At 42.0% G+C, this 13,745-nt stretch overlaps 2 protein-coding genes across 10 annotated transcripts in view; both read right to left on the reverse strand.

The window, feature by feature from the left end:
- Positions 1 to 8,916, reverse strand: part of pax3b (paired box 3b) — a 32,662-nt gene extending 23,746 nt beyond the window's left edge. For 2 of the 9 annotated variants that reach the window (XM_040024882.1, XM_040024895.1), the window contains exons 1-4: positions 3,302 to 3,812; positions 2,596 to 2,831; positions 2,307 to 2,436; positions 1,773 to 1,916 (exon numbers count right to left, since the gene is read on the reverse strand). In XM_040024882.1, coding sequence (XP_039880816.1) covers positions 1,773 to 1,916; positions 2,307 to 2,436; positions 2,596 to 2,831; positions 3,302 to 3,386 — 595 coding nt within the window. In that variant the 5' untranslated portion in view covers positions 3,387 to 3,812. Of the gene's footprint in view, positions 1 to 1,772; positions 1,917 to 2,306; positions 2,437 to 2,595; positions 2,832 to 3,301; positions 3,818 to 8,910 lie in introns of those variants that run through there. The other 7 variants (XM_040024931.1, XM_040024917.1, XM_040024923.1 and 4 more) reach the window with 7 other exon arrangements.
- Positions 8,182 to 12,274, reverse strand: LOC120729411 (E3 ubiquitin-protein ligase rnf152-B). The gene has a single exon (XM_040024955.1). It carries the CDS (start codon positions 11,026 to 11,028, stop codon positions 10,258 to 10,260), a length of 771 nt encoding a protein of 256 aa, XP_039880889.1. The 5' UTR covers positions 11,029 to 12,274; the 3' UTR covers positions 8,182 to 10,257.
- Between the last annotated feature and the right edge of the window lie 1,471 nt (positions 12,275 to 13,745).

The raw sequence follows: 13,745 nt of genomic DNA on the forward strand, positions 1-13,745 counted from the left end.
TCCCAAGTTCATCCCTGAGCGTCCCGTTGTGCGCGCGAGGCGTGCCTTTGTGAGGAGATGGAAACCGTTGAACAAATGTTTGATCAACTCATCTGGGGGACATTTTGTCTCCTCAAACCAGAGACCTTTATCTGTCCTCCCCCGACGCAGACAGCGAGCGAGTGCTTAGAGGGAAACAGTGGGTTAAATGTTGACATTTGGCGGCTTAAACTGATTTAATAAGTGGTAGGAAAGGCAATGGAAACTGTCGTACTTTTGTAATAAGCAACGCATTCTAGCATTTGGTGCCAAACGGCTGATAGATAGTAATAGCTTGATTATGAAAGCAGCCGGTAAATAAAGGTTTCGTTATAATGCCGCCAGTTCCATAGAAAGATGGGGATAAATGGAGCGGACATCCATCATTCGTAGTGTTTCTCTCCTGAATTATATGCCTCGTTTCAATTTAACCGACCCTCTGAGCGATAGTTAAAATTATAATGAATTTTTCCAGGAAGAAAATGTTTAAAGTGATTTCACCGAGTAAAGGCTGACACGCACATTACCACATTACAGGCCTTTTTTAGGAGTGAAGCTGCATATGCGCAGTAATAGTTGGGAAGGTACCAAATAAAACGAATTTCCACTCTAATGACGCAGCTTAAAGGTAAAGTGATGACATTGCAAATGAGGTAGTTAACTGGACCTTATGCAGCTATGAAGTAATGATACCCCAAACCTCAAACGTCACTAATCTCCAATTAGGCTTCTGTCTGAGTGCGACTGCAGGCAGGGGAATATGCCATGTTTCATTCACTTAACAACTACTTTAAAAAAAGTAATAAAAGTAATTAACTTCCAATTTAAAAAAAAAATACAAAAAGAAAAAAAACTATCTATGTCATATTTATTAATTATTTTCATAACACTCGAATTTCTCCGCAGATTGTGAGACTTTTCCAACAGGTGCTTACTTTTCTTCTTTATTTATTTAATGTTTATAGTCGACAGCATTTTGCAGCACCAATAAAGATCGATTGGTTACATTATAAAAAAAAATCAAATTACTGCATAACGCCAATTATGTTTCTATATTGCATGACGACACTGCTCTTACAAGTGCTGCGTGGATTTATGACGCTCCATAAGTACACAGGAGTTTTTGAAATATGTGCATAATAATATGCAGTTACTGTAACGCGGCTATTGAGCCCCACATTGCTTTTAAACCACACACACACACACACACACACACACACACACACACACACACACACACACACACATTCTTACTTTTTTCCCGCACAGAGCCATCACCTGCTGTTTGATTTACGGTACGGCCTCATGGGAAAAGCATTAGCGAAGAGATATGGTCGATAAAGAATTCCTAACAAAGCTCCACACACACACTTTCTCCACCCACACACACAGCAACTTTACAGCACGCAGCAGCTTCACAGACAAGGCCAGTTCACCACCAAATGAAGCAATGTTATTTTACACACAGCTCAACAGGTTGGAGGTGTGGAGGCTGTTGTGGAGATCATGATAGCGTATGCCCCCTTTAATTACAACAACACAGAATATAGGCGGGTGTTTCCACTTTCACTACACTGATAGGCAACTTCCCATCTTGAAATGACTGCAGCAAACTGAGACCGTATCTGATCAAACGGGATTCTGCTGAGCTCTAATGTTTCTAATCAAGCTCACTGATATGAAAAAGGATAAGTCGTTTCACTTATTTTCTTTCGCAAGAACAAAAACAATAACAGCTGGGAGAGTTCACTCACATCTGTCTCCTAAGATGCCTTCAATGCTGTGTTTGGCCCTCCGCTCATTGTCCTCCAACTCTTTCTTCTCAATTTCATCTTCATCCTCTTCTTCGTCGCCTTTTCCCCCAAACTTACTCCGCATTATGCGACTGATGGCGCTCACTGTGAAAGTACGTTAAGATAAAGGAAAGCAGTTAGTAAAAATAATTAAATAATTACAGTAACTATTTTTAAGTCTGGAAGTAAAATTAATGTATGATTTGAATTGTTTTAAGAAGTGGAATAAATGAATAACTAATAGTTAAAGTATCAAAAACAACAATCTGGAATAAATTGGTTTGTCAGAAATCTTAAAAAGTTGAAAAGTTGCCGTTTATTTATTGTTTTATTTTCCAAATTCAAAATATTTTTATCAGGATGTAGATTTAGTAATTAAATATTGGGGGGGAAATACAAATAAAAACAACTGATAATAATAAAGTAAAATTTTTGAAAAAGTGTAGCTAGTAGGTACACTCTGTTCTTTTCTGACTTTTTATTTTTATTTTTTACCTGACGGAACGTTGTTGCGGTCACAAATCCCATCCTTCAGTAATTTATCCCGAATCTCCCAGCTAAACATACCCGGGTTTTCCCGCTTGTATTCTTCTATTCTCCTCTCTACGTCCGGCGATGTCCCCTGCTTCAAAGGTCAGAAAAGTCGCTGTGTTTATTCACTTGTTGTGGCCCTTGGGGCACAAGGCACATGACTCTATTATCACTAAAAATCAACAGGTTACTAAAATGAATCTACGTCAAACACCCTTACACGAATTTGGATCAAAGAGATTCCGGTCCCTACCTTGGGTTTGCTGCCTCCGATGGCCCCGGGTCTGATGGAGCCGGTCTCCTGGTACCGGCACAGGATTTTGGACACGCAGCCGTGGGAGACACGGAGCTGTCGGGAGATGACACACGGCCTGATTCCATGGTGGGCCATCTCTACGATCTTATGGCGGATGTGGTTGGGCAAAGGTCTGCCATTTATGAAAACTCCTCCGAGCTGGTTGACTCGGCCTTGACCCAGCGGTGTAGACACTGGATTGAATCAAAATATTACGAGAACTGGTCACCACAGAGAGGGCAAGTTTAGCAAAGACGCAAAAATAATATATAAATAATATATAATATAGCATTAATTATATAGGCTATAAACAGCAAAAAAAAAAGGGAGGCGACAAATGCTCCACTTGACAAAGAATAGAGCTGATTATGTTATCGGAGTGGGCAAATATTTATGAAAATTAAAATGGCCTAAAGTTTTTTAAAGGATAAATTTGAACAAAAAAGTACAAAAATGTGAAAACATTGTTAAAAATAATTAATAAAACCTAATACAAATGTTAAATATCTGTCAATTTAGATGTGGGGCTATTTTATAGGTATATAACCTCTAATTCCTGTCTTGGAGCTGAGCTTTGGGACATGACTGTATAAAAACAATAGTGCCTTTTTGTTAACTAGCTCTCAAACGCAGAAAATCTTCAGCCACTAATGCGTCCTTTTACCTTCCAGAGGGAAGCCGCTGCGGGGATAGTTCTGGGTCAGCGAGGGTCGCATCATCCTGGGTATTGACCCCGCCAACGCAGTCATACCACCGACACCCCAACGACTGCAGGAACCTCCTCCTCCAGCTGCTCTAGCACCGACCGAGCGGCAGGTGGACGTTGTTACAAAGGTTTCCCCGTCGACTGTGAGAATTTTCCCCGAAATTTATCCTGTGTAGCTTCGGAGAAAAGTTAGCCGTGCTCGTGCTAAAGCCAAGCACCGTCCCGGGACAACCACGAGCCTCTGGTGAGGCAAATTTGACGAGGAAAAAAGGCAGAGCGTGATTTGGGGGTCGTTAAAAGAGTATGTTTCTCATTCTGTTGGTTTTAATCGCCGGTATTGAGGTTTTCTGAGAAACGCGGGTGCTAAGGCGGTGTAGCCCGGGAGAAATATGTTGTTGTTGTTTGTTGACACCGGTTCAAAGTGAGAGCAGCCCGTCAAAAGTAGCGGAGCTCTTCTGTCTCCCCTGGTCAGCGCTCCCGGCTTTGATTGGTAGAGCGTCTGCACTCAGTAGGCAGCGAGGCGCGCGGATTGGCTGAGACTGAAAACTTTCGTCCTATCACAGACTGTCACATTTCCACTCGGACTGGACAGGACAGGGCTTCAATTCACCAAATCCAAAGCTACGACAGAAACATCTCCAGATTCACTCTTGTGTTGAGTGAACTGCTGAGTGAAAAGTGAGGCAACAAAAGATGATTGACGAGGAATAATTATTTTGTTAAAATTAGCAGGTCACAGAACTATTTTTCACAGAACTACACACTCGGTCCTGAAAAAAGCGCGTCTATTAATTTTTTTTGCCCTGTCAAGTAAAAAATATCCAAACACTATTTTAATGCCAAAAATTAATAATAAAGACTTGATGTGCAGACTACAAACTTTAATATTTAGGACTGCACTAAAATCATAAGGCCCCCCGCTGCAGCTTAGCCCGCTGAATCTCAGATATGTGTAAGCTTTTCTTGTGAAACATTTGCGTCCTAACGATTACTCCACAAATTCCTGACATCCTGGTGTGTTGCATTGTAGAAAGATTCTTCTGATTTAACTGGTTTGGCACCAAAAACATAATAATTTTTTTTTAATTTATTTTCTCGACCCAGTTTTAATGATAAATAACAGGGTCTGTATACTGGGTCTGTCCAGACACACATTTTTCTGTCATCTCTGTTTTCGACTACATTTTATGGTGAATTTTGCTTCAGAAAAAGCTTCAGTCTGACGCAAAACATATGATTTCAGCGTTTTCAGAACTTTGAGCACCAGTTATTAAAGCAAAGCTACAAGACAACTGTGCGTAATATCGTCTCCAGTGTGTTTTACGCACGTTATGGCTCATGACCTCCAATTTGTTCCCACCCCATGCCCTCACATATGACTCAAATGGTGCTAAAAAAGTGTGCACCTCTAGGAATTTACTGTGGTTTTCAGACTGCAGCACCGACCAGCAGAGAACAGTCTGAAGGGGGACGTGCGCCACAGCAGGATACGACGCCAGGGCGGCCGTAAAGCTAGTCTAGCTCTGAGGCACTTTAGAGCCGTATACCCCCCACACCACCACAAAGGTTATTGTCCAATACTGTCCACCACTCAGTAAAGACGATGGGGGGAGACGAGTTGACTCTGTAAATATTCAGCATCCATTCTCCTTTTTCAGGGTGTCGTGGGCCATAGCATCCTTTAGCCTGTGATCAGTCACTGAAGGCAGAGACTCAATTGTGAGCGAAGGTTCGCTTTCCTTCACTGTCTAGATGAAGAAAGGCGACGCCATCATCACCTAAGTGACAATCGAAGTGGATATTCGGACTGGTGCATCAGATGAACTTATCAATGACTTTGGAAAATATCATAAATTGCGGTTACAATTCACTGACTTTTTAGTGGCACTGATGCATTTCTCATTAATATTATTACATCCTTGAGTTTGGACCAAATCAAAGCGACAAATATGAGTGGTGGGCCTACATGGATGAATACGCCAGGTGGAGATGTACACTGTCTAAAGCCTGGACCGAAAGTCCTGAAATCTTCGTGTGACTCGCGCAAAACTAAAACTGAAAAGCCCTGCAGCACCTGATCATCCCTTTAACGTCTCAGTCCACTCACCTATGGGCTTTCCACTGAGCAATAGGGACTTCGACAGAGGGGGTCACTGTCATTCACCTTCATGTACGCAGGGAAGAGATACCCCACAGGCTTAGTAGGTTTCAATTAGCACTCGCCTTTAAAAAAAAAAAGGGTGGGGGGGTGTCGCTTCAAATGTTGTCCTTACTGTCAAAAACGCGCCAAGACAAAAGATAGAAGCTGGCTTTAAAATAAGCAGGACTAACGGGGGTCTTTCACCTGCTAATGAGGGTGTCATTATCTGCGGGCTGAAGCTTATTATCATCAGCCAATGAATCCTGCAGGTTTTCATAAGGCGGCTTCAAAGAGAGGAGAAAACTGTTTATTTTCCACCGAAAACGCGTAAAGAGTGATTTCATTTCTATGCTGTGGCAGAGCGTTATTTCAGCCATTAAAGCCAAATTAAACATGAGTAGTAAGGTCAGGGATTTTTCAGGTTGTAGGGAACAGTGTTACTATGCAAATGAATGTTTTACCCCATCTGAGTAGTACAATAAAGTGTAGAAGAAGCTGGGAGTTAAACTGCGTTGTGTTTTCGTTTCTTCTAAAGTTTGAACCATCACTCTTTTCGATGACGGATGTGACGATTTGGGATAGATCCCGTTGAAATTGGATATTATCGAATTTTTTAAAAAGCCACAGAGGGGCAAATGGAAAACAGAAAGTGAGGCATGATGCATACCTCGACCCTTTTCTTTTAAAGCGACATCGAATCTCCGTGTCCAATCCATTACCGGGGGATGAGATTCAAAGTCAGAAATCTTTCCCGATGAGAAATAAATTAGTTGCATCATGCGTGGACGGCATTCACAAACACGTATATTTGTCACATCAATCAGGACACTTTTCCATCAGTGTATTAGAGAGGCGGGCTAATTATTTGATTTGAGATAGGATTGAGTTTTTCAGGTGAAAGAAAGTTCAACTTCACAAAGCTCGGTGCTTTACACAAACCACACACAACTGTATGAAAGTTGTTCAAAATAAATGAAAACATGACAATACATTAACACACACCATAAATAGTAATAATTTATATTTGGCCTTGTTACATGTTGACTGTAGGGTCCTTTTATTTCTTCAGGTTTATTAGGCCGGCTATTTTTAGCAGGCTAAAGTTGTGGACCACTTTTTAAGTTAAACTGTGTGATTGTTTCTTTTGCGGATATATTTTTACCACTATAGCCTGTATATTTTAATGGCAACATAATTCATTAAAATATAAAGCAACATTTTCTCCGTTGTTGAGATATTGCCTAATAACTTTATAGACCACTCTTTTACTTCTTACACTAACATTTCTTACTTATGTTTCACTAAAGTTGCCTACCGTCTTTGATTCAGCTGACGTTTTGTTTTAGTTTTTCTGTTTACTGTAGTTTTATTTTTAAATTTTTTCGTCCATCTCTGTATCCATCACTTTTAAGAGCAACACACACACACAAGGAAGTGTATGATTATACAATAAGGCTTTATACAATAAACCCTTATTGTATAATTTGCTGCTTTTTTGTTATTTAAAAGTTGTTGCTTCAATGCTTTATGGAACAATACCATTTACGATGTAGCTATGGTTTAATTGTTTAATTGTGTATCTGTATTTATCTTTACTTCTACTCGACTGCATGGGTTATATATATATATATATATATATATATATATATATACACACATATCTGCATTTACCTTGCTGTTGCCAGACTTTCGTTTTCGATGAGTGTTTGAAAGCATCCTATTCTATATTGTATTGTTCAATGAGAACTAAATGAAGAAACATAGGATGTCACTGTGCTCTGCCAAAATGATGTTTAGTCTACAATGACTAATGGAAACAAAGAACATGTAAGCTGGTCTTTATTTTAAGCTAATAAAACTGGTAAGCTGGGCATGCTAAGCTGCATTATATATGTATAGGCAATGGGTGGAAACTAAAGATAAATAAAAAGAAACTATGTAAAGCGACATACATGCAAGCATTAAATTTCGTAAGGTTAGCATTGCTAAAAGAACATGTCGTTTGTAAATGTTTGTAAATGTGCCTCAAACTATTTACCAGAAATCTCTGTAACTGCACTTAGGGGGCCGGTGCACACTCAAACCTGTGAACCCCCGCTCGTTTGCATGCTGCTCTAATGATAGCAAAAGAGGTGCGTATTCCTCGAAGAAATCCGCTGTGTAAGAACATCAATTTATGGGGTGTGGAACTTCTGGTCAACACGTGATCGGAAGAATGCACGAGCTGAATCTAACCAGCAATTAGACGGTGAACAGTCAACACTGTTGTTTTTATTTTTAATCTGTTCTGCTGGGTTTATGTTATAAGGGAAAAAATCTTGATGCTCAATGGCTTAATTTATGTGAACTAAAAGGAAGCCTTGTATGAGTAGGTAAACACGCATGACAAATCTCAGGCTGTGATATTAACGCGCACATCAGCATCCAACTCATACTTCAAAAATGTATTTACTTTTAATCAGCGTTTAGCCGCTGAACGTTTGCATAACTAGACCTACATGAGAAGTGTAACCATGTTGACACTAAGGGATGAAATTTGTACTCTTTTTTTTCTTTATTGCGTGTAGCATCCTTTGTCCAGCAGGGGGCATGTTTGACGCACAGCAGGGAGCTAAATGTGTCAAGTTGGATCATACAGCATTCAGTGTATGACCACTCATTATGTAAGCGAGAAGAAGAGACCATTGTCTTCAGCCTAGTGAGGAAAATGAAAAATGTAGCAGATGCTCATGTTTCCTTTATTACTGAAATGTGTTTATGTATGTAAAACAGCACATAAAGAACATTTCTCTGTGCAAATACATTTGGTACTTCAACAACAACCACAGAATCTCAGAAAAAAAAAGAAAAACGTTTTTCTAGGTCCTCTGAAGTAAATACAATATGCGTACATCTGTCAAAGGTAAACCCCTTTACTTGTGTCAAATAAGAGGGTGAAAGTGCATCAAATACAAGTTGGGAAAAGGTCAAGCAGGATGATTGAAAGCGACATCAGATTTAGAAGGGGAGGGGGGGGGGGGGGTTTAATAATCAGGTTAAATTGCTTTGCTCTTTCCCCCTGCAGTGAGGTAGGGATACTAGTGCTTATACATTTTTTAAAAAAGAAAGAAAAAAACACTTTGGTGTCCAGATTGAATTCAAATTCTATATTAAATGCTGTCACGGAGTTAGAAGATATCACAGTATTCAAATTCACATTTGTCATGGAGCACATTTGGCAGTGTAAAGGTCTCACACTGCACCCCTAATAAATAACCGTATAGGTTATAGCAACAGCAACATTCGCAGACTTTACCACTGACTCATGATAAAGCCTGTGAGCTTCAGCCTCTTTCATCCTAGTGCATTACATGCAGACCCGCAATGCCTTTCAGAGCTATAAATTACATCATCTAAATTATATTATGCTTTAGTTTACTCCAGGCACCGGAATAGCACAAACCCTCTCAGACCATATTGTACTGTTTTTCTATCTTGAATGCCTCTTCCTAATCCCAGCCACACACAGCTCACGGGGCTCTTTATGTATCCAGAGGTAATTATGACTCACAGGATGTCTCAGGAGCCAGAATGACACCAAATGTATCCTTTTAGGAGTTTTCCTTCATAGCTTTAAAGATGTATCACTGGCTTTTCACACATGGCTTTAAAGGAAGAAAACGGGCGGGTTTGGAAGCAGCTGGGAGTGGAGCCTGGATCATTTAGCAAACAAGGGCAGGTTGCTTCCTTCTTCAAAACCACACATTTTTCATGAGCAAGTGTTCTAAACATTGGAAACCCTGTTTCACATTGATGTGATGGGAGGGGGAAATCCCTTCCAGCACCCACAGCTGGGTGCTGTCTGCAGCAGGAGGCCCGTGCAAGATTTCCGTTATTATAACAGTGACGTTTTGCTTCATTCAGCAACAAGGTGAGGCACACGAGTCAGGAGACGCACCGCCTCTTCCAATTAAAAAGAAAAAAAATAAAATAAACCTATTAAAAAAGCCTTGACCTTTCAGTAGCCAAACATGCACAAATGAGGCAAAACACAGGTTCAAAATCACAAGCGTTGCAGTTTTCCTGCAGTGGTACCCTGCAGGGCGAGGTTAAAGCACAAGGTTCATGAAGTGTCCTTAAGAAAGGCTGATCACTCCCACACCTCTGCACCTGTCAACTATTTACAAGGTTAGATTGTGGATGCATCTTCTACTGTACCTGCATCTGCATCTTAGAGGCTCTCCATGCAAACATATACAAGCAACCCTTCATAAGAACCCTGGAAACTCAGTTAATCTCATAACTGAGATGAGATATCAGCAAATATCAGTACATTACAATAGTGCTTTGTTGAGATATGAGTGAACGATCGTGGACAGTTATCATACAGTGATTGGCATAGTGGGATATGCATATTATTCAGGAGGGTAAGGTGGTGAGGGTGTCAAACCTTGGAAATAAGCACTTCAACATTCAGCCATATACAAACCAAATACAGACTTAGGCCCAGGCAGAGGGTCTAAGACTTGGAGTTCACTCATGGAGATGCCCAGACTGCAAATTCAAGTGCATAACTTAAGGGAAGAAAAAACAACATATCAAGGATCATGTCGGCCTATTGCTCCAACAACATGAAGGCCTTCGGGTGTTTGCTATACTCATAAAAGGCCATTTTGGGCAAGATTTATTCCTAGAAAAGTAAAGGGAGCAGGAGTTGCCAGTACTATGTACATCACCACCCACACACCCACAGCAGCCTGCAACATCTCCATCGAAAGTCAGAGGCGGCAGCCTATCAGGCGTTTCTCCGGGAGTTACTGGTGGCGGATGAGCGGCCTGTCTCATGGTCCGGTCTGTATTTGAGCCAGCAGATGAGCCATGTGACAACCACCGAGAACATGGCCAAGATGCTGGCTACCGACAGGCAAATGGGTCCCGCCGGCGAGGGAGGAATGCTGTGGCTGTGCACAAAGATCAGGCCCATGAACAGCAGCACCAGCATGGAGAGGAAGGAGAAGATCACGCACACGCAGCCGGTGGTCAGCGCCACCCTCTTGCAGCTCTGACAGCTGTCGTAGCGCACCGAGTCCTGGGAGAGGGTTGTGGCCGCGGACACGGTGGTGGACGGGGTCGCCTGACTGGCGCTGGACGCCCCCGACGCCTCCTCCCGGCGGAGGGCGACGAGAGCCGGGTGCAGCGGGGGAGGATACGGCGGCAAAGCGTCCTGAGGCAGGGGGTCCGAGTCGATGTAGAGCGGGAAATCCTCCGTCACCTTCGTGTTGTTGGGGAGGTTCTGTATCCGATAATCCGGAACCGGGGTCCGGTGGCGACAGACGGGGCAGCTGATGCGCCATGGCCGCTCCTCCCGAAGGTGAAGCGTGTTCAGGCACTCCTCGCAAAACGTGTGCAGGCACTCTAGGATCTTGGGAGCCCGGCGGTCAAGGTCGAAATAATTGTAGCAGATTTTGCACTCGTACTCCTCGTAGGGAAACGCCGAGGAGGCCTCGCCGGGGGGTTCCGCTCCACTCGATGCCAGATCTACCTCTGCCATGTCATCTTTCGCCATTCACATTCTCCGGTGAACACAAAGGGAGCTGGCGGACAGATGCTGATGACGGTGCACGTCTCTCCTTCTCTGCCCCCTCCTCTCCTCTCCCCTTTCATTGAAACGCCATCATCCGTGTGCAGACATCACCGCTCGTGTGTTTTCTTTTTTTTATTGTTGTTTTTGGTTCTTTAAAAAATAAAATAATAATAATAATCCTCCCTCTGCGTCCTTTTCATGTGGAGCCGCACGGACGCAGTTCGGGATCCAGGTAAAATATTTCAAAAGAAGCCTTCGTTTCCTGTTCGCCTGTGTGGGAATAGATGATGTAATGGTGGTGACTCCGGTGGGAAGGTGGGGGGGGGGGGGCTCATCCATCCAGAGAGTCCGAGAATCCCACAAAACAGAGAGAGAGAGAGAGCGCGCGAGAGAGAGAGGGGGGACTCTGCGTCTTAGAGTCCTGTTAGAGAGCTGCTGTTGCTGTTCCCGCTGTGGTAGTGCAGCAGGCTGCCTGTGATGACAGCCATGCTGGCTGGGAATTACGTAGACCCTGGCTCACAATAGGATGCGCTTATTTGGTCAACTGGGGGCGTCAATTCTCTGTTTCCTGTAACACGAAACATCAAAACTCTGGCAGACAGAACGCGGTGTGTGACAGTGAGCATCAACAAGTTTCACGTGAACCAAGGAGGCTCTTCAGAATCATTTACACCTGTAGTCTGAAAAATACATAGCTGGTGTAGGCTGTAGATGGAGGACAGACAACAATCATGGTCATAGTCGTTTCGAACCTGCCCCAGAGGAAGTGAGGGACTAAAGCTGAAGCATAACATCTGAACATTTAGGGCAAATCTAATTAGCCGTTGGGTTATCAAATTAAACTCTAAAGTATGAACATGAGCTCTCAAATGAGAACCCTTTGAAGAGGTATTTTAAAGAATGAGCAGAACTGGAATCATCTGAGACACACATTTGGTTTGACCTAAGGCCAGGGTTCTCAACATGCAGCTCGCAGGCCAGTGACGCCTCCTCTCTAGAATCTTATGCAGTCCCTCAAACGTGAAAGGAAAGAACGCATTAATTCATACAGAGTTGTAGTTGCTGTAGGGCAGGCAAATACTAATGCAATCAAATGCATCCTACACCCCTTTTCACCTGATGTCGGAACCTTCCATTCCATCAAGTCGCTGCGGGCTGTGTCAGCCTGACTTGTAGTTACATTTCTAGGGAGCTGCACTTCAGGTTAAGTAGAAAGTCACTTTGTAGAGTTAGAGTTTCCAGTTATGTCGTTACAGTGCAGATTTCCCACAAAAGTCTAAATCAGGCATAAAAGGTGAAAACTCAGAGATTTTTTATGACCTACCCTGATACATATATATTTCTAGTAGTTCCTCTCTCACACCGCAAAATACAGGAAGGCCAAACTGACTCATTAACATTTTGCAGCATGCAATTTACTGCTAATTAGCCTAAGTGTGTCTTGTTTTTGCATTTAATATTGAAATGAACTGACTGCACCTGTGTTTAGAAAACTGTGGAACTTTTGTAAACACCTGTAGAACTAACCACACTTATAAGCACTCACACGCTATTTCACCCTGTTTAGTAAACCTGGTCCACAGTGGCCCAAACTCTGGTTTATTTGTGCAAGGGACCAACTGCCCAGAAGCATCCATGGTGCATTTGCAGAATATGTGAGGGCACCATGAATGCTGAATGTCATACACAGGTTTTGCCACACAGAGTCGTCTTTTTCAAAGAAGGTGTTGCGTATTTCAGAAAGCCGGTACCTTCCATTATAGCAGGATGGTTCCATAGACGAATAGTGTGGATTAACTGCTGCCCAGATTAACTGAAAAGAGTCAGAACAATAAGCAGTGAAAAACACAGCAAAGAACACCCTCGGACTGTTAAGAAGCCAACCTCCTATTAAATGATCGAGCAAGATGGAAAAAGTTTTATTCCAAAACTACAGCAACTGACCTCCTGAGTTCCCAAAAACCTGCAATATCAGTGATGTCAGCACAAGCACAAAGAAGAGGTGATGCAACACAGTAATAAGCACTGTGTTATCATATTTAAAATGGGCAAATATTTGAACATGTCAGTTTTCATTGTACCCTTTCCATCTGAAGAGGTTAAATTATGTCTGAATCACTGCATTCTGTTTGTAATCACAATTTACTTTGCACTCTAACAGGATGATATAACTGATTTTTGTATTAGGTCCCAAGTAACCACGGGTAAGTTAGTTTACTCTTTGGTTATTCAATGATATGAGAAAATGAGCACCAACAATGAGTTTAGGTTTTGCACATATAAAAGTGAACATGATAATGTCTACAGAATGGTCACAACTGACCTGTATCCACATCAGAGCTGTTCCCAATCAAAGCTCACTGCTGTACTGTACAGTTAAGTCTCTGCTGTGGTGAAAAATCACAGGCAGATTAATTTTGTGGATAACGACCTCATGACCATAAAATGTTGATTTAAGTAATAAACATTTTTTGAGGGTGAATTGAACATGTGCACTTGGGCTTCGTGGAATAATGTTTATTATTATTTTAAATCAATGATCAATTAATTATTGATAGAAAAACAAATAGTTATTATTAAGAAAATACCTATAGCCTGCAGAATATGATGGAGAAATGTGACCCTGGCAAAGGTTTCCACTTAGGGACCTGACACATGACACAAATAAACAAAGCATTGAAATCATAAAATAAATCTTA

Source organism: Simochromis diagramma, unplaced genomic scaffold (genome assembly GCF_900408965.1).
Source record: "Simochromis diagramma unplaced genomic scaffold, fSimDia1.1 OVJJ01000348.1, whole genome shotgun sequence".
Classification (NCBI taxonomy): domain Eukaryota; kingdom Metazoa; phylum Chordata; class Actinopteri; order Cichliformes; family Cichlidae; genus Simochromis; species Simochromis diagramma.

What these genes read in the sequence shown, in the direction of transcription:
- LOC120729411 (XM_040024955.1), bottom strand. Translation starts at nt 11,028, where the DNA reads ATGGCGAAAGATGACATGGCAGAGGTAGATCTGGCATCGAGTGGAGCG.